The sequence below is a fragment of the Pan paniscus genome, chromosome 19 (genome assembly GCF_029289425.2).
Source record: "Pan paniscus chromosome 19, NHGRI_mPanPan1-v2.0_pri, whole genome shotgun sequence".
Taxonomy (NCBI): Eukaryota; Metazoa; Chordata; class Mammalia; order Primates; family Hominidae; genus Pan; species Pan paniscus.
In genome coordinates, this window is record NC_073268.2 from 83647460 (window position 1) to 83666827 (window position 19368).

At 46.4% G+C, this 19368-nt stretch overlaps 1 protein-coding gene across 2 annotated transcripts in view; it reads left to right on the top strand.

Moving 5' to 3' along the window:
• PITPNC1 (phosphatidylinositol transfer protein cytoplasmic 1) overlaps positions 1-19368 on the top strand; it is a 315351-nt gene that overhangs the window by 241622 nt on the left and 54361 nt on the right. For both annotated transcript variants that reach the window (XM_063599339.1, XM_063599338.1), the window contains exon 5: positions 8857-8952. In XM_063599339.1, the coding sequence (XP_063455409.1) occupies positions 8857-8952 (96 nt within the window). The remainder of the gene's footprint in view (positions 1-8856; positions 8953-19368) is intronic.

Below are 19368 nucleotides of genomic sequence, written 5' to 3' on the forward strand. Positions count from 1 at the left end.
TCCCTCCACCAAACCAGTAGCCACTTTGCCGGTGCAGAGCATGAGCGGGACAACATTGGTAAAACATGAATTCCGCTTCCAGTGTTCCTGCTGGCTGAACCCGTACTTTGTTGGCATGTCTTCCTCAGTTGCTTCCTCCAGCGAGCTCCCAAAAGCCAAAAAAAAAAAAAAAAAAAAAAGTTATAGTAGAGAGGATCAGTGGTTTGGCTAGGCTTCTCTGTCTCTTTAATCGTATCTGAAGCATAAAACAAGATGACTGGTAGACTTTTCTCAAAATCCCTCCTAATCAGCCACCTCTACCTTGTATCCTCAGTAGCTTGTACAGATGGCAGGAAGATAAAAATCTACACAGCTACTAGGCTTGCACCTTCTCCACCACCTGCCCAGCCCTTCAATTTTTAGAGGATAATAGATTTTCTTTTCTTTTCTTTTCTTTTTTCTTCTGAGATGGAGTCTTGCTGTGTCGCCCTGGCTGTAGTACAATGGCGTGATCTTGGCTCACTGCAATCTCCACCTCCCGGGTTCAAACGATTCTCCTGCCTCACTCAGCCTTCCCGAACAGCTGGGACTACAGGCATGCGCCACCATGCCCAGCTAATTTCTGTATTTTTGTAGAGACGGGGTTTCGTCATGTTGACCAGGCTGGTCTGGAACTCCTGACCTCAGGTGATCCACCTGCCTTGGCCTCCCAAAGTGCTGGGATTACAGGCATGAGCCACCTTGCCCACCTTAGATTTTATTTTCTAGAGCAGTTTAGGTTTACAGAAAAATTGTGCAGAAAGTACAGACATTTTTCATCTAAGCTTGGATCTTAAACCATCAAAGTTTCTGTTGTAGAGAAAAGAGCTGCAGAATTCATGATTCCCAAAATTGTGGATTTATGAAGAACCACCCTACATCGTGATCTTGGTGGATTTTATCCAGAGAAATCACCAAATCTAGAAACAAATCTAGAAATGAAGCAAGAGCAATTGCAAAATTTAGAGAAACACTTCTGTTCAAAGAGAAATCTAGGCTGATAAGACACATCCCATGCTTATCAGTGTACCTGTCCCTACTCAATTATCACCACACAGCACGTAATAGTTCATGAAATGGATTTACCTTAATTTATTTGGCAATTCTCCCATAGTAGGATATTTAAGCTGTTTTCTTCCTTTTTCAATCTTATTTTTCTTGACATTATAGTAATGTTGCAATAAAAATATTTGTGCATAAGTCTTTTCCTTTAAGATTATTTTCTTTTTCTTTCTTTCTTTTTTTTTCCTCAGGGTTTCACTCTGTCACCCAGGCTGGAATGCAGTGGCACACTCACGGCTCATTGCAGCCTCCACTGCCTAGGCTCAAGCAGTCCTCCCACCTCAGCCTCCTGAGTAGCTGAGACCACAGATCCATGCCACCACACCCAGCTCATTTTTAAATTATTTGTGGAGACAAGGTATCACTATGTTGTCCAGGCTAGTCTCAAACTCCTGGGCTTAAGCCATCCTCCCACCTTGGCCTCACAAAGTGCTGGGATTATGGGTGTGAGCCACTGTGCCTTGCCAAGATTCTTTTCTTTCTTTCTGTTTTGTTTTTTTGTTTGTTTTGTTTTGTTTTGTTTTTTATTTATACAGAGTCTTGCTCTGTCATGCAGTCTTGGCTCAGTGCAACCTCTGCCTTCTGGATTTAAGTGATTCTCCTGCCTCAGCTCTTGAGTAGCTGGACTACAGGCACCCGCCAATATGCCCAGCTGATTTTTGTATTTTTTAGTAGAGACTGGGTTTTGCCATGTTGCCTAGGCTGGTCTCAAACTCCTGACCTCAACTGATCCACCTGTCTTGGCCTTCCAAAAGTGCTGGGATTACAGGTGTGAGCCACCACGCCTGGCCACCAAGATTCTTTTCTTAAGATAAATTCTCAAAATGAAAGCTTACTAGGTCAAAGTATATCAAGATTTGTAAGACACTTGATACTTATTATTCTTAATACTTTACAAAAAAGAGAAAATTACTCCCTTTTAATTTTGGAATCTTTAACATGGTAATTATTCAGATTTGCCTTCCCCATGTAGCATTTCTAGGTTCATATTTAAAGGAATTTTTCCTACTGAGCAGTTATTCACTCTCTAGTGTGTGTATGGCGGGGGTGGCCACGGGAGTCAACCAGATTGACACCAAAATCCACTGCAGATGATTTGTGGGTAGAAAGTAGAAGGGAAAGAGGAACCTGTCTCTGATAAATAGCCAAAGACAGGAACATTATTACAGGTGATATAGGAAAAGTGCATCCGTGACCTCCCACACCCAGGTCCCATCTCAGGAGACAAATTCAGCCCAAGGAGCAAACGAGACCATGAAGTTCACAGCACTCCAGTGTCAGGTGCATCCCTGTAAAGCTTTGGCTTGGTGCAACAACAAAAGGCATTCGCATCCTAACGCAACCTCAGCAGATCTCTTCCTCCACCTCCAAGAGCCGGGAGTTGTACCAGAGCTCTGGCAGCTGCACCTGCCACCACCGGGGAGCCCAAATGAATCATTGCTGTGGATGAGTGTTTTCCTTTGGGGCCCGGTGAAGCCTCTGCTTGTTTTTAATGGTGTTGGCTTAATTCTGGCTCCTGCCCTGAACTGAGTGTGACGATAAGAACATTTCACCTTGTCCCTGCTCTCCAATTACACCACATCAGGACCGCTGCCACTTCCCACTGCTCCGTGGCAGCCCCTCTATGTACCACCCAAGTTGGCTGACTGTGGGATGATAGGACAGAGAAGGAACAAGCCAAGGAGCAAGACAGAGGAGACTAACAGGACGCAGAGGCCACTCTTAACACCACAGGCTTTTTAACTGAAAGGAATGTTAATGGTCACCTGGGTCACTTGATCTCAGTCTCCTTAGGGCCACAGATCTCTGATGATCAGATGAAAGTGGTCGAACTCTCTTTCCAGAAAAATACACCTTCTCAAATTTCAGGATGTCTCCCAGAATCCCTGAAACCCATTCATCTAGACTAAGTTGTGGTTTGGTTTTTTTTGTTTTGTTTTGTTTTTGTTTTTTTTTAAGACAGGATCTCACTCTGTTGCCCAGGATGAAGTGTAGTGGCGTGATCTTGGCTCACTGCAACCTCTGCCTCTCGGCTCAAGAGATTCTCAGGCCTCAGCCTCCTGAGTAGCTGGGACAACAGGTGCACATCACCACGCCCAACTAATTTTTATAGAGACAGGGTCTTGCTATGTTGCCCAGGCTGGTCTCAAACTCCTGGGCTTAAGCCATCCTTGCACTTTGACCTCCCAAAGTGCTGGGATTACAGGGATGAGCCGCTGTTCCCAGTTAGACTAAGATTTTAATTTACAAACAAGGACATGGAGGCCCAAAGAACATGCAGGAATTAGCCCAAGGTTACACAGAAAATTTACTGAATTTACTTACTTATTTATTTGAGACAAAGTCTTGCCCTGTCGCACAGGCTGGAGTGCAGTGGTGTATCTCAGCTCACTGCAGCCTCCACCTCCTGGGTTCAAACAATTCTCCTGCCTCAGCCTCCCTAGTAGCTGGGATTACAGGCACATGCCACCACACCCAGCTAATTTTTGTATTTTCAGTAGAGATGGGGTTTCACCATGTTGGCCAGGCTGGTCTTAAACTTCTGACCTCAGGTGATCTGCCCACCTGGCCTCTCAAAGTACTGGGATTACAGGTGTGAGCCACCATGCCCGGCCAGATAACTGAATTTAAACTCAGCTCTCCTGATTGCCAATGTAGGAGCCATCAGCCCATAGTAGGAGGCTGTCACCCTGCACTGAGCCCTATGGCAGCAATTGTGGGAAATTAGGGTGCTTACAACCAAGGAAACAGGATCTCAGACTCATGAAAAAAAAAAAAAAAAAAAAAACCTAAGATCAATGAGTAAACAATATTCCTGCCATAGAGTCCTCTTTGGAAAGTAGACGCTAATGCCTTCTGTTAGTTCTCCAGGCACTTATTGAGCACCTATGAACATCTCTTAAGCTCTAATCACTGGGAGATTCATTATTTATTAGAAATTAAAACTCGCCTGTAATCCCAGCACTTTGGGAGGCCAAGATGGGTGGAGCATCTGAGGTCAAGAGTTCTAGACCACCCTGGCCAATATGGTAAAACCCCATCTCTACTAAAAATACAAAAATTAGCCGGGCGTGGTGACAGGCGCCTGTAATCCCACATACTCAGGGGGCTGAGGCAGGAGAATCGCTTGAACCCAGGTGGCAGAGGTTGCAGTGAGCCGAGATCACGCCATCGCACTCCAGTCCGGGAGACAAGAGTGAGACTTCGTCTCAAAAAAAAAAAGAAAGAAAAGAAATTAAAACTCATCATCTCAAGCCTGAAGAGGATGTTGGGTTCCTCAATGTGATTTTTTGTGATTTGTTCAGATGGTGGGTACCCCACCCTGAAATATTTACTACAAAGTTCAAGTAAAGGAGCTTCCTCGTGCTTGCTATTCCATGGACTTTGGCATGAGAATTAAGCACGCTGTTAATGAAGGAGACCAGTGGTTGGACTAAAGGATGCCTTGGTGGCTTCTACTGCAGCCTTAGCTATTCAACAGAGGAACAGAAGACTCCCATGTTGCTGGGAGGTTCTCAGTGACAGTTTCTCAGGACACACACTTTTTAAGTAGCAGGAGACTCAGATTCTGAATTTTTCTTTCTAGAAAGATGCAGGTAGCAGTTTTGATTGATGTTTATCTTAGCGGTTGGATGCTAAGAGGCGGTTTTGTTTTTGTTTGTTTTAATCATGGAAGGACCTGGTGAAGCCTACAGACTTGCCCTCCAATCTGAGCTTCTCTGCTGACTGGCCATGTGACTTTGAGCAAGACTCTTTACTTCTTTCAGCCTTGGTTTTCTCATCTGAAAAGCGGGAATAATATTACTATGGGCATAATGTTCTTAAAGCAACATTAATGGTTCCCTTCCCTAGCTTTAGAGCCTATTCTTTTCTTTTTGTTCTTCTTCTTCTTTTTTGTTTTTTTTTTTTTGAGATGGCGTCTCACTGTGTCGCCCAGGCTGGAGTGCAGTGGCACAATCTCGGCTCACTGCAACCTCTGCCTCCCGAGTTCAAGCGATTCTCATGCCTCAGTCTCCCGAGTAGCAGGGTTCACAGGCATGTGCCACCACACCCGGCTGGGGTTTCACCATGTTGACCAAGCTGGTCCCGAACTCCTGACCTCAAGCCATCCACCCGCCTTGGCCTCCCTAAGTGCTGGGATTACAGGTGTAAGCCACTGCGGCCAGCTGACAGCCTATTCTTTTCTTTCTTTTGCAGCACATACTCCATTCTGCCTTGTATTTTTGGTGATAGCTCCCCAGTCTGTCTCTCCTACTAGATGGTAACCTCTCAAGGGCTATCTTTGTAGTCCCTCAAGCCCAGGGCAGCACTTTGTATGCAATGGGTGTATCAGTCAGGGCCCAATCAGGAGATAGAAACCATGCAGTAATTTGAATAGGAGAAATGTAATAGAAGGAATTATTGATCTCTGATAGGAGCAACTATAAGGATGTAAAGGGAACTCCAAAGGGTACCCTACGGCTGAGAGAGAATACCCAGGAAGGACAAACTTGGCAGGGGCCCCTCTGCATGGCTGGGGTTCAGACTTCATTGGAGAAGCAGGATGGTGGGGAAGTTCAGGAGGTTGACCTGAGCCAGGGCTGGTTCACAGTGGTTGAGCAGCAGAGCGCCCTCTGGGGTGCAGGCCAGAGGAGGTTGGTGGACAGGTGTGTGTGTGGAGAGAGAGTCACGGCACGCTGCCAGTGCAAGGCCTGCAGCACGCAGTGCCTGCAGCAGGAGGGCCACCGTGAAGTGGTTACTGGGCCCAGGCTAGGGCTACAAGGTCACTGAGCAACTGTGCACTCTAGGCTTGCAGCTGGGGCAGAGCATGACCGAAAGTCCCCACAGGCAGACTCTGCAGCCCAACAACATCCAAATCTGAAGAAATCCCCTTCCTCTTGCAGTGGCCCTTTAGGGCCCCCTACTGATGAGGCTCACTGTAAAGGAGAAATACTTACAGGGTCCAGTCCATGATCTCAGAGCAGAGGCGTAAGGGCGACTTTGGAGCTAAGGCAATACTATGAAAATTGCAATGGGTGCAATGAAGGATCAATAAAATGTTTGAATTAAATCGGAGAAAGCTACATAACCTGTCATGCCCCCCCTCATCCCTGCTTAGTTCTCTTTCTTTGAGTCCTGTAGATTTTGCCACCAATAAATGTCAAACCTTTTTAACTACTTTTGTAATTTACTCTCTGGAAGCTCATTTCCCTCTGGGGTATTCTGTGTGTGTGTGTGTGTGTGTGTGTGTGTGGTTTTTGTTGTTGTTGTTTTTGAGACACGGTCTCACTCTGTCGACCAGGCTGGAGTGCAGTGGCACGATCTCGGCTCACTGCAATGTCCACCTCCCAGGTTCAAGTGATTCTCCTGCCTCAGGCTCCCAAGTAGCTGGGATTACAGGCACATGCCAACATGCCCAGCTAATTTTTTTTATTTTTAGTAGGGACAGGGTTTCTCCATCTCATCATGTTGGCCAGGCTGGTCTTGAACTCCCAGCCTCAAGTAATCCACCTCCCCCAACCCGCCCGCCATCAGCCTCCCGAAGTGCTGGGCTTACAGGTGTGAGCCACTGTGCCTGGCCTCTGTGTGTCTTCTTAATGAGGCATGTGTCTCTCTTCTCTTAGCTCACACTTAAAAGAGATTTGCAGAAAGAAAGAAGGAGCGGCGGGGACTGGCTCTCGCAAACAGTGTGAGACCCAGTATTTTATTTCACAACTTATTTCTCCACTTGAACTTGAACTTGTTTCTCCACTGTCTGTTTCATTTCGAGGCAGTTCACTTGTCCCTCCCAAATGCTTTAGGAGTGTCCTGAAGCACTTGACTTCAAGTAGCAGTGGAAAGAATCAGAGCCAATCCAAGAACCAATCTTTTTCTGACTTGGAGAAGTCAGTGGCCACCTCTGGTCAGACTGGGGAGTTAATCTCCTTGGACAAATCTGAAGAGTCCAGTCTCCAAATATTTAGAATAGGCAAGAAGAGAAGAACCACCAGCCGACTTGGAGGGTAATTACAACACAAATATTATTCAGAAAGCATTTAGAAAGGACTAATCGTTTCAAGTAACTTGAGAATCCAACCAAGATGAGTTGAGCCTATAAAGAGCCCTTCAGATGCCCTCTTGTGGGAGACTGTGTTAATAGGCACCAAGTTTGGGTTAGGACAGTGTTCTTGGGCATCAACCACCCTGTTCTTCCAAAATACTGCATTCTCTCCCGAAGAGTCAGATGTAATTAGTGTTAACTGTTGATTCCCTCCAGGAATGAGCTAAACAGTGGGATGTGGCTACAGTTAAGACTTCCTCTAAGAATGAAGTGGTTGTCCAAACTTAAATCTGTTGGCCGGGCATGGTGGCTCACGCCTGTAATCCCAGCACTTTGGGAGGCCAAGGCGGATGGATCACTTGAGGTCAGGAGTTCAAGACCAGCCTGGCCACCATGGTGAAACCCCCATCTCTACTAAAAATACAAAAATTGGCCAGGCTTGGTGGTGGGCACCTGTAGTCCCAGCTACTCAGGAGGCTGGGGCAGAAGAATGGCTTGAACCCAGGAGGCGGAGATTGCAGTGAGCTCAGATCCCACCACTTCATTCCAGCCTTGAGACTCCGTCTCAAAAAAAGAAAGCTGTTTATCATCCTGCAGAAGGATGATTATCCCTTTCGACCAGAAAAATGACAGTGAGAAGAACTAGAAGAACTTAATTTTTCCACCAAAATTTAGACTTTTTTTTTTTTTTTTTGAGACAGTCTCACTCTGTCACCCAGGCTGGAGTGCAGTGGCGCAATCTCGGCTCACTGCAACCTCTGCCTCCTGGGTTCAAGTGATTCTCCTGCCTCAGCCTCCCAAGTAGCTGGGATTACAGGTGTGCAGCATCACGCCCGGCTAATTTTTGTATTTTTGGTAGAGACAGGGTTTCACCATATTGGCCAAGCTGGTCTCAAATTCCTGACCTCAAGTGATCTGCCCACCTCGGCCTCCCAAAGCGCTGGGATTACAGGCATGAACCACTGCGCCCAGGCCGACATTTATATCTATATATTGCGGCTGTGTTGTTGTTGTTATTATTATTATTATTATTATTCTTTTGCAAGTGATGTGCATTCTGGGCCAGTGAAACCTAGAGCAGATGGGCAGGAAACCATCTCAGTGTCTTACCAAGCTTTACCTTGTTACCTTTATGTGTACAAAGGAAATTGTGCCCTTAAATGATCAAGAAAAACAGGTGTGTTTCCCCTGGATAATGAGATTGTGGTTTGTTTTCTTATTTTTGCTTATCTATATTTTCTGCAATGAGCATGTTTTATTTGTGAAACTAAATATATATAAAAATATATAATATATATTTTTAACATATATATAATTTTAATTTAAAAGCACACACTTTTCTTTCTAACTCTTGGCCTATATCCCTGCTTTTTGACTCAAATTTAGCCAGCCCCTTTCCAACCTCTTTACTCCTCCTGTTCAGATGAACTGCCAAAAATCAGCAGACTTCAGTTTGGGAAGAGATTTTTTTTTGGAAGAGATTAATTTCCTCACTCTTGAACTCCTAAAAACAGCCCAGTTTTTCTTCTACCTCTCACCAAGCAGTGATTGATGCTACACCTGCCTCTGATGTGACAAAACCAAAGCCATGAATCAAAGCCTTCTATGATTCTTGCGCATTCTGAGGCTGGTGAAAGCACTAGCCGGGGGCCCTGAGACGTGTGAAGATGCTCTGTGTGGGGGTTATTCTGCCTCGGGCACTTTGGAGGGTAACACCTGCTATCACTAACCTTTGATATGTTGCTCTGCTTTTGCAGATTTTCGACAATGAAGCCAAAGACGTGGAGAGAGAAGTTTGCTTTATTGATATTGCCTGCGATGAAATTCCAGAGCGCTACTACAAGGAATCTGAGGTAAGCAACAGTTGGGATGAGATGTGGAAGATTCATTCATTCATTCATTCCACAACTATTTCTTAAGTGCCTCCTAACTTGGGAGGATGCCATCTCTCGTCGTGTGGATTCAATTTGCTTTCATGTCTTGCCGGTTCTTTTTGCAAGTCTCAAAATTAGGTCTCTAACTCTTCAGGGACCATCATTGGGCCTGGCTGTTACTCAATCTCCACTTAGTTTTCCTGTCTCCCAACTCTGCCATCATTTTTGGCAACGTCAGTATCCATAGGGCTGGACCATCCAACACACAGGCCTTGCTGAAAAACAATTACCTGCGCTCTTTTTTTTTTTTTTTTTTTCTTTTTTTTTTGAGATGGATTCTTGCCCCGGCTGGAGTGTGGTGGTGTGATCTCACTGTGGCATCTGCCTCCCAGGTTCAAGCCATTCTCCTGCCTCAGCCTCCTGAGTATGTGGGATTACAGGCGCCCACCACCATACCTGGCTAATTTTTGTATTTTTAGTAGAGATGGGGTTTCACCCTGTTGGCCAGGCTGGTCTCCAACTTCTGATCTCAAATGATCAGCCCACCTTGGCCTCCCAAAGCACTGGGATTACAGGCGTGAGCCACCTGTGTTTTATTTGTATCTGAATCAATCCTTGAAAACTTTGATAGCTCATTCCAGCACAGCTCTTTTCTCTCAAAACACCAAGCACCTTAATGAGGGCATCTCCTTTGTTCTTGGCTGAGAATAAATTTCAGAGAACTGCTTTCTGTCTGGTTTTCAACCTACCAGGATCCATCCTTTGCCTTAGTTCTACCTTCTTGTTATACGGTTTGTGCGAGTCGCCATTTATATCCCATTAGTATTTTATTAATGGCTGCTGACGGAACTTGGGTGACCCACTTGTAAATAACATCCCAGCCCTGCAATGACAGCAGATGCAGGGCTATTTTTGTTGGTTAGCGACATGCCACCAATCCCAATATGTTTGGAATCAGGGCCCCAGACTCGTCCTTGAGCCGTAACACGTGGACCTTGAAACTCTTCTCCCAGAGTCATCAAGGCTGATGGGAGACACAATAAATAAACTTATTCAAAATGAATTCTGTCCTTACGCAAATAAACCAGGCTCCCGACGTGGTTCAGATTTCTTTTGCCTCCACATTTTGGGGTTCATTTCGGTATAAAAGTCTTAACTGATCTTAGCAAATGCTCGGCTGCTTAATTGCAGGCGCGTGTGTTCAGCTGCTGTCCCTGAAAGGGCTGGGGAGAGGCTGATGTGGATCACTCTGTGTTGCTCATCTCCACCCAAAGGGTGAGCGTTTTAACATCATCAGCTTTCATTATGCTCTGTGGCCAACCACACCTATGCATTTTAAGATAAAGAAAGTTAAACGCTCCCTACGTAACTGTGGACCCGCCGAAGAGGGAAATAAACAGGGCCACTGACCTTCCCCTTGTCTCGCTCCACAGAAATCCTATAGTTTCATGTCAAGTCTGCCAGTGCTTAATGGGGCTCTGATGATATGCAGAGCATTGTGCAAAGCACTCCTGTGACGCCTCGGGCCCCCCGCCCGGGCTGCTGTCCTACCTGGACCTCCCGGCCTCTTTGGGAGCTCTGGGCCTTCCAGGAAAGCAGGGTTGCCAGAAAACCATCTGAACTAATTTCAGCTTTTCCTCCCAGTGTGCTTTGGTGTGGCTCTGCCTGGACTTCAGGGAGTTCCCTCCTGATTCAGTAGGAAGCCTTCATACAAATATAGAATATTAATGAAGAAATCAAGTCTTATTTCTAGTCAACGTGCCTGACTCATTTCCCTGTGCTCTGTGCCCCCAAAGAACCTCCACTAGAAAGCTTCCTTTCATTCACACAGACATTCGAGGAGCTTTTCCTTCATGCTTCACAGGGTCACTCATGGGCACGTCCGTACCTCCTTCCCTGGGTCCTAGAGTATTCTTCCCTGGATGCAGCTTGGCCAAGGAGATGAGTGGTAAAGAGTCCAGTAATTATTCATCCAATAAATATTTATGGAGTCCTCACTGAGTGTCACATACAATGTTAAGATGGGGATGTCTGGGCATGGTGCCTCATGCCTGTAATCCCAGCACTTTGGGAGGCCAAGGCAGGCGGCTCACTTGAGTTCAGGAGTTCGAGACCAGCCTGATCAACATGGCGAAAACTCTACTAAAAATACAAAAATTAGCCGGCAGGGTGGTCAGCTACTCAGGAGGCTGACGCACGAGAATCGCTTGAACCTGGGAAGTGGAGGCTGCAATGAGCTGAGATCACAACAGAATGAGAAACTGTCTCAAAAAAAAAAAAAAAAAAAGACACAGCAATGAGCCAAAGAGATGCTTAGGGTCCCTCCCTTCAGGACACTTCCAATCTAACAAATACCACGCAGAGAGTATTTGGCGAACAGTAGAGAAATAGTCACACAGATACATATGGAGTTCAGAGTCACAAGTGCAGGAAGGCAGCTACGGGGAGAGACTGTGATAAGGAAACTGAATTTAAGAGGATAGGATCAGGAGACATGCTATGGAAAAAATGACATTTCAGGCCGGGCGCAGTGCCTCACGCCTGTAATCCCAGCACTTTGGGAGGCCGAGGCAGGCAGATCACCTGAGGTCAGGAGTTTGAGACCAGCCTGGCCAACAGAATGAAACCCCAACTCTACTAAAAATACAAAAATTGCCCGGGCATGGTGGCATGCGCCTTTAGTCCCGGCTACTCAGAAGACTGAGGCAGGAGAATCACTTGAAGTCCCAGCGACTCAGGAGGCTGAGGTTGAACCCAGGAGGCGGAGGTTACAGTGAGCCGAGATCGCACCACTGCAATCCAGCCTGGGCAACAGAGACTCGGTCTCAAAAAAAAAATAATAAAAAATAAATGAAGCTGAGGTGTCATAGGATCTAAATTATGCTTTTAAAAGATTGTTCTGGATGGAGAATGGACTGGAGAAGAACAGAGTCAGGAGACCACCAAGGTCACTATTGTGATTTATATTGTCGGTTACTTAGGTTCTATCGTGGCTTGCACTAGAGGGCTGGCGGCAGAGATGGACAGGAGCAGATGGTTTTGAGGTATATTTTGAAGATGAGTTGACAGGGATTGCTCATGGATTGGATGTGTGGATGAGGTTGAAGGAGGAGTTGGGATGGCCTTAAGGATTCTGGCTTTGGCAACTGATAGATGGGGGTGCTGCTTACTGAAATGGGAAGGTGAGAAGAGAGGTATACGTTGGAGAAAGATGAGTGGATTTTGTGATGTCAGTGAGGCATCTAACACAGACAGAAATGAGTCTGGAGCTTAGGTGAGAGATCTGGGAGACCAATTTGAGAGTATTTGGCGAATAGGAGATTTAAAAATCCTGGGGATGGATGAGAGGAAGAAAGCATGAAATGTAAGTGGGAAAGGGGTTCAAGTCTGAGCCTTCAAGGATGGCAGCATATGGAGATCAGGTTGAATCTAAAAGAATCAGGAATCTAAAAGAATTGGTCAGAAAGTTAGGAGGAAAACACAGAAATGCACCAAGGAATGCAAGTTTCAAGAGGAGGAGAGTGACCAGAGGTGCTGAATGCTGCCAAGAGATCGAGTAGGAAGAGAATGGAAAACTGTCCGCTGGAGCAGTTCTCAACTGGGGGTGATTATTGCCTCACGAGGATGCTTGGCAATGCCTATAGACATTCTTGGTTGTCAAAACATAGGAGGTGCTACTGGTATCTAGAATGTAGAGGCCAGGGATGCTGCTAAAATCCTCTACGGCACAGACAGCCCCTCACAACAAAGAATTATCTGGCTCCAGCTGGGCGCGGTGGCTCACGCCTGTAATCCCAGCACTTTGGGAGGCCGAGGCAGGTGAATCACAAGGTCAGGAGTTCAAGACCAGCCTGGCCAACATGGTGAAACCTTGTTTCTTCTAAAAATTCAAAAAATTAGCTGGGCATGGTGGTAGGTGCCTGTAATTCCAGCTACTCGGGAGGCTGAGGCAGGAGAATCACTTGAACCCAGGAGGCCGAGATTGCGCTACTGCACTCCAGCCCAGGCGACAGTGTGAGACTCCGTTTAAAAAAAAAAAAGCATTATCTGGCTCCAAATGTCCATAGTGCCAAGGCTGGGAAGCCTTGTTCTACAGGAAGAGGTGATTGAAGATGGATGGAACTCTGGATTCAGCTCTGACGCTCAGGGCCACCCCTGGCCCATCCTGGAGTCTTACGGTTACTAAATGGATGCGGGAGAAGGGGCCCCATAGGGCTGAGCCCTGCACACTCATCATCCATTGTGTGACCTCCCAGGGGATCTGCTGGCATCTGTAACAGGTGGAATTCCTCCTCCGTGGACCTGGCAGCCGGACCACAAAGGGCTATAGGTACCATTGGAAGCCTGCAATAAAATCTTAGAAAAAGCATTCCCCCAGGGGTGACTCCCTTGTAACCCCAGCCCCACCACCTTCAACAGGCCAGATTACAGACTGCAGTCTGAACCCACCCAAAGGAAGAGGGGTGAGTTTCCTGGGCTGTTTTAGTGGTTGTGTCTACTGTAAACACACCAGGGACTGGGAATAAGAGGAACAACCGATTCAGAAGGCAAACCATTTCCAAACAAATGTCTAACTGGCACACTGTAAATAATTAACACCCTCCACCCCACCACCGGAGTTTCCTTCTAAAATGAAATCTGACCTTGTTCTTTGCTTGAAACCCCTCACTGGCCCTCCTTCAGAGTTCAGCTCACACAGGACTCCACCTTTCTGAGTTTTCCTGGGCATGCCCCCACCACTGCTGGGCTGGAGGCAGCAAAGTTCTGGTCCGTGGCTTCTAGATCATGCTAGGTTATGCTAGCTCATCACTATGGCAGGAGCTCTGCGAAGACAAGAGCTGGCTCTTTCCCAGCCGCTGCCACAGCACCAGTGCTTAGCAGGCGCTCACTCAATGGTTGCTGAATGAATGAGTGAAGGCAAGGGACTTTGCTTTTTTTCTTCCAGCAGTGACAATTTCAGAGCAAGCGCTATCAAAGAAAATGAATTCGTTGCCATTAAGCAAGCAGTTGTGAATCAGAGTTCCTTTTTTTTTTTTTAATCGGAGGCATCCAGCTCCATGGGCCTTTTCTTCCCATCCATCTTTGTAAGTTGACGATGTCAGCGTCCTAAATAGAAACGCTCTTTATGTGAGGAAGCCGGATGCTGATGGGCTGAATCTGCTCCTGGATTTTTTTGATGCTGATGAACCCAGACCAGGGTTATCTGGGTTGCTCCTCTCCACCCAGCTACTGTCACACACACACACGGCCATCCAGGCCAAAGGAGGGGATGAAAGCACTTTCCTTTCTTTTTCCATTTCTCCCTGGAAACCTTTGAGCCACACAATCAAGACTGCCTCTCTCATGAAGGTGACCAGAGCTTGGAGTTTTCCACTGGGTGCCCTCTGCCCGATGGCCCTCGTGCCATCGCCACTAACCGGGGACTCAGAAGCATGCTTTGGGGATTCAGGACCAGCTGATAGCCCAGCTCAGTGCTTTCCTTATTCTCATTTTTGCTGTGTTGCTGTTTCCTATTAGGGCCTGAACTTCAGCTCTCAAAAACCTCTTAGCTTCAAGTTTGTTCTCATAGTCATTAATGGACTCTGCAGGGCAGTGCCGTATTGTGGGGTGGGGGTGGGGGGGAATTAGTGTGATTTTTTTCAGGCAGAGAGAGCCCCTCCATTAGTCACACAGACCACTGAGACCCTGCCCGCCCATAAGAGTCATAAAGCTGTTTGCACCGTGTCACATGTAAAATGACCATCATCAACACCAAAGCAGGAAAAGGGGTGAAGCCAAAAGCTGAGCAGGTTGGACTGGTTATGTGGCTGATACATAGTGTCTTGCTACTGCCAAGATTTTCATCCCAGCTCCTTGATGCTCTGCCAAGAGTTCAAGGTGAAGATCCCAGTGGAGGAATGAGGAACTCTGCACGATAAGTCGGAGCATGCCTGCAGAGGCCACAGGCAGTGCGGCCATACCCGCAAGGCTGAGTTGGCAGTTTTGGGGTGCAAGAACAAACCTCAACTTCTAGCCTGCAGGACTAGCCCAGGCTGGAGAATCTGAAAGCCATGCTGGGAGAGATCTAACCCAGAGGCCTTTGATGTTGGCTTCTAGTCAAGTTCAATTCCAGTACTTTCTCCTCCATTCACTGCAGTAGTTCATGAGGTCTGGCTTCCGTCATGAGATGGGGAGTGACCAAAGAAAATGGCATCTATACTGGCCTCCTGGGGGCTGCCACCTGCAGCAATCTCCCCTAGACACAAATGTGTAGGACGTGTGCAGCTTCTCAATCTTCAGACATAACCTCCAGGGCAAAGGAAGGGAAAGAAAAAGGAATGTCTTTCCTAGTCAAGGAAGTAGAAGTAGAGGGTTGTGTGTGTGTGTGCTTCCTTTTTTAAATCTTCATTGATTCATGTAATGAAAAGCAAAGGAGTCTCTAGCCCAGAGGTTCTCAACTACGGGCAAATTTGTCCCCCAGGGCCATCTGGCAATATCTGGAGACATTTTTGATTGTTGAAAGTGGATAGGGCATGTTATGAATCTAGTCGGTAGAGGTCAGGGAGGCTGCTGAACATCCAAAATGGGCCAGGTGCAGTGGCTCACACCTGTAATCCCAGCACTTTGGGGGAGGCTGAGGCGGGAGGATCACTTGAGGCCAGGATTTCAAGAACAGCCGGGGCCACACAGCAAGACCCTATTTCTACAAAATAAAAATAAAAATAAAAATAAATTCTCTGGGCATAGTAGCATGTGCCTATAGTCCTAGCTACTCAGGAAGCTGAGATGAGAGGATCACTTGAGTCCAGACGTTTGAGGCTGCAGTGAGCCATGATCATGCCACTGCACTCCAGCCTGGGAAACAGAGCGAGACCCTGTCTCTAAAAAAGAAAAGAAAAGAAAAAAGAAAAGAATCCAAACTGCACCACAACAGAGAATTATCCAGCTCCAAAATGTCAAGTATGCCAAGATCAATAAACCCTGACATAGACCAATCCAAGGAATGAAAACTTAGTAAAACCTACTGGTATCAAGACTCATTAATGAATTCCTTTAGTTAGCATTTACTGAGCACCTACTGAGTGCCAGCTCCATGCTAAGCATCGAGGGTACAAAAACAAGATGATGTCAGCCCTCAAAGGTCCTGTCTTCTACTGCCTTTTGAATTGATCATCTTGTTACAGATGAAGCAATTTCTCATCCCCTTTATTTTGGAGGATATAAAGGCCATCTTACTAGTGATAAATACAGCATAGTAAGTTGAATGGGGGAAATTTGCTATTGTTTGTACTCAGGTAGCAACAAAGGAGAAAGAATAACATGAGGCTGTCCTAGAAGCATGGGCCCCTGGCATGGCATAATTGAATGTTTTTCAGACAGAATTTGATTTTGAACTTTCCCCTTAAGTTGGGTGACTAAGTCTCCAGGTCCCTGGGTCATAGCCTTCCTGGACCAAGAACTCCTTGGCAGCCAGTTCATTGGTCCCCACAGATCTAAATATCTGTTGAATTCTCTGTTAAGGGAGAGAGAACAGAACAAAAGGAGATACATCTAGCTTTTCCAATAACTGTCAAGGGTGAGAGATTAAATGTTGTTTGCTAAGGACCGGCCCTCAGAAAGGGAACAGAGAGATCAACTAAGTAAATATTGTCATATTTAGCTGTACCCTTCGGTACAAAGAGCTTCATCCAAATCACTCGGCTCCCTCAAATGAAAAATATTTTCATTCTGGTCTACATCTTGGCCTTTGAGGGTGGTAAAGATTTTCCGTTAACTCTGATGGCCAGATTTAACACAGCTGCCTCATGCCGGGGTACATCGTTAAGTTCACTTGGTTGTGCTGTTATTATCTCTTTTTTTCCCCTTTCCCTCAAGTCCGTCTGTTTCTTTCTGAGAGTAACGCAGCTGTTTTGCAGTGGGTTCCAACTTACTGGGGCCTGCATGCTTCTTGGAAAATAAGAGGACTAGATGACATCACTGGGATGGGGAGAAGTCCCTGTTGCCAAAGGGGTCCCTGGTGGGAGCCTCTAAAACTGGAGGGTGAGGGAGGAAGCCTGCAAAGGAGACACAAGAGAAGGGTCCTCAGCAGCTGCCGCATCGCGGGCCCTGAGCCCTCTCCCCTTCCAGGGTCTGGATGATGCCAGTGCTGTTAGAAATTGAGAGAGAAGGCCAGGCACAGTGGTTCACACCTGTAATCCCAGCACTTTGGGAGGCTGAGGCAGGCGGATCACTTGAGGTCAGGAGTTCGAGACCAGCCTGGCCAATACGGTGAAACTCCATCTCTACTAAAAATACAAAAATTAGCCACGTATGGTGGCGGGCACCTGTAATCGAAGCTACTCAGGAGGCTGAGGCAGGAGAATCACTTGAACCCAGGAGGCGAAGCTTGCAGTGAGCCAAAGATGGTGCCACTGTACTCCAGCCTGGGTGACATAGCGAGACTCTGTTGAAAAAAAAAAAAAGAGGCCGGGCACAGTGGCTTACACCTGTAATCCTAGCACTTTGGGAGGCCGAGGCAGGCAGATTGCCTGAGCTCAGGAGTTCGAGACCAGCCAGGACAACATGGTGAAAACCCATCTCTACTAAAATACAAAAAATTAGCCGAGTGTGGTGGCACATGCCTGTAATCCCAGCTACTCCGGAGGCTGAGGCAGGAGAATCGTTTGAACCCGGGAGGCAAAGGTTGCAGTGAGCTGAGATCACACCATTGCAGTCCAGGCTGGGTGACAGGGCCAGACCCTGTCTCAAAAAAAAAAGAAACCCATGATCTGGTTGGGAGGATATGGTATAATGACACAAATGCTAAGTGACAGTACAGAGTGAGGCAGCAAGAGAAATACACACAGTCATGTGTGATCTACTTTCCTCAAACTTGTACACATAGTCATCCTCAGAGGATTCCCAGGACTAGTCAGGGAAGACTTTACAGCAGAGGTGGAATCTGAGCTGGGCCTTAAAAACATAATAGGTTTATGTTTATTTTTTGCTCATAAATTAATACATGATCCTTGTAAAAAAAATTTCCGACATGATACAAACACAAAACAGAGCAAATCTCCTATGATCCCTCATCACAGACATCGCTGTTAAAGTTGGTGTTTATACTTAAACATAATGCATAAATAGTAGTATTTTATAAAACTAAACTCACACTATGCACACCATCTCGCAACATGCATTATTTCACTAACCACATAAGCTTGCCATTTTTCTGTGCAGCACATGCCTGTCTAGTGAGTTTTAGGTGGCCGGATAATATGCCAGTGAAGGCCAGGTTCAGTGGCTCACGCCTGTAATCCCAGCACTTTGGGAGGCTAAGGCGGGCAGATCGCTTAAGCTCAGAAGTTCCAGACCCACCTAGGCAACATGGCAAAACCCCATCTCTACAAAAAATACAAAAATTAGCCGGGTGTGATGGCACATGCCTGGAGTACCAGCTACTCTGGAGACTGAGGGAAGAGGATCACTTGAGCCCAGGAGTCGGAGGCTGCGGCAGCGAGCTGAGATCCTGGGCAGCAGAGCAAGACCCTACCTCAAAATAATAATAATAATAATAATAATAATAATAAGCGAGTGTACGGTGGTGCCATGTGTACATCATTCTCCATTTGATGGACATTTAGGGTGTTTCCATTCTTATTATGGTACTGCAAGAAACAGCCATAGATATATTTTGAGAGTTGTTCTAACGTCTCTGTAGAATAAATCTAAAAGTGAAAGTGTTGAGTCAATGGACATATGGGTTGAGATTTTCCTAGATATAACAAAATTGCCCACACCCTGCGGCTACATTAAATTGCCCCTGACTCACACTTGGATGGGAGCAAACTCAGGTCTGAAGATGTGTGAGATGGAATGGACAGTGTAGTGAATGGCTGAAAATGAGGAGTCTCAGTGCATGGTCAAGGGTCAGTGAGGCACAAGGGAAAAACATTGAGTGCCAAGTCAATGAAATTGGACTTTATTCTGCAGGTCGCAGAGAGTTTTCAAAGCAGGGGTCACCAAAAATAAAAAATTCCGTTGGCCAAGAAAAAAGAAAAAGCAGGGGTTATCAGCAACCATGCAAGGGGACTCTACCTGTGACCTCACCAGAGGGGCTGACTCTCTTGTGGGGATGGTGAGGGCAAGCTCCTGGGTGCCCAGAGGTTTAGGACCCTTCAAATCCATCAACCTACATCCTTCCCTCTTCTGCTACCCCCTTTCATGAACAAATTGCCCTCAGCCATCTTGACAACAATAAGATTTTATTAATGAATAGGAACATTTGGAAATAAAAAGGTGTTAAACAGTAGTCCAGTTCTCAACAACCCTGGCTGCACCATTTTCAGACCAATAATTGGCATGGCAACTCACTTCCCAAGGAACAATGAGGTGTTCTTTTTCAGACCTCATTCCTTCCAAACCCGGGAAAGATAA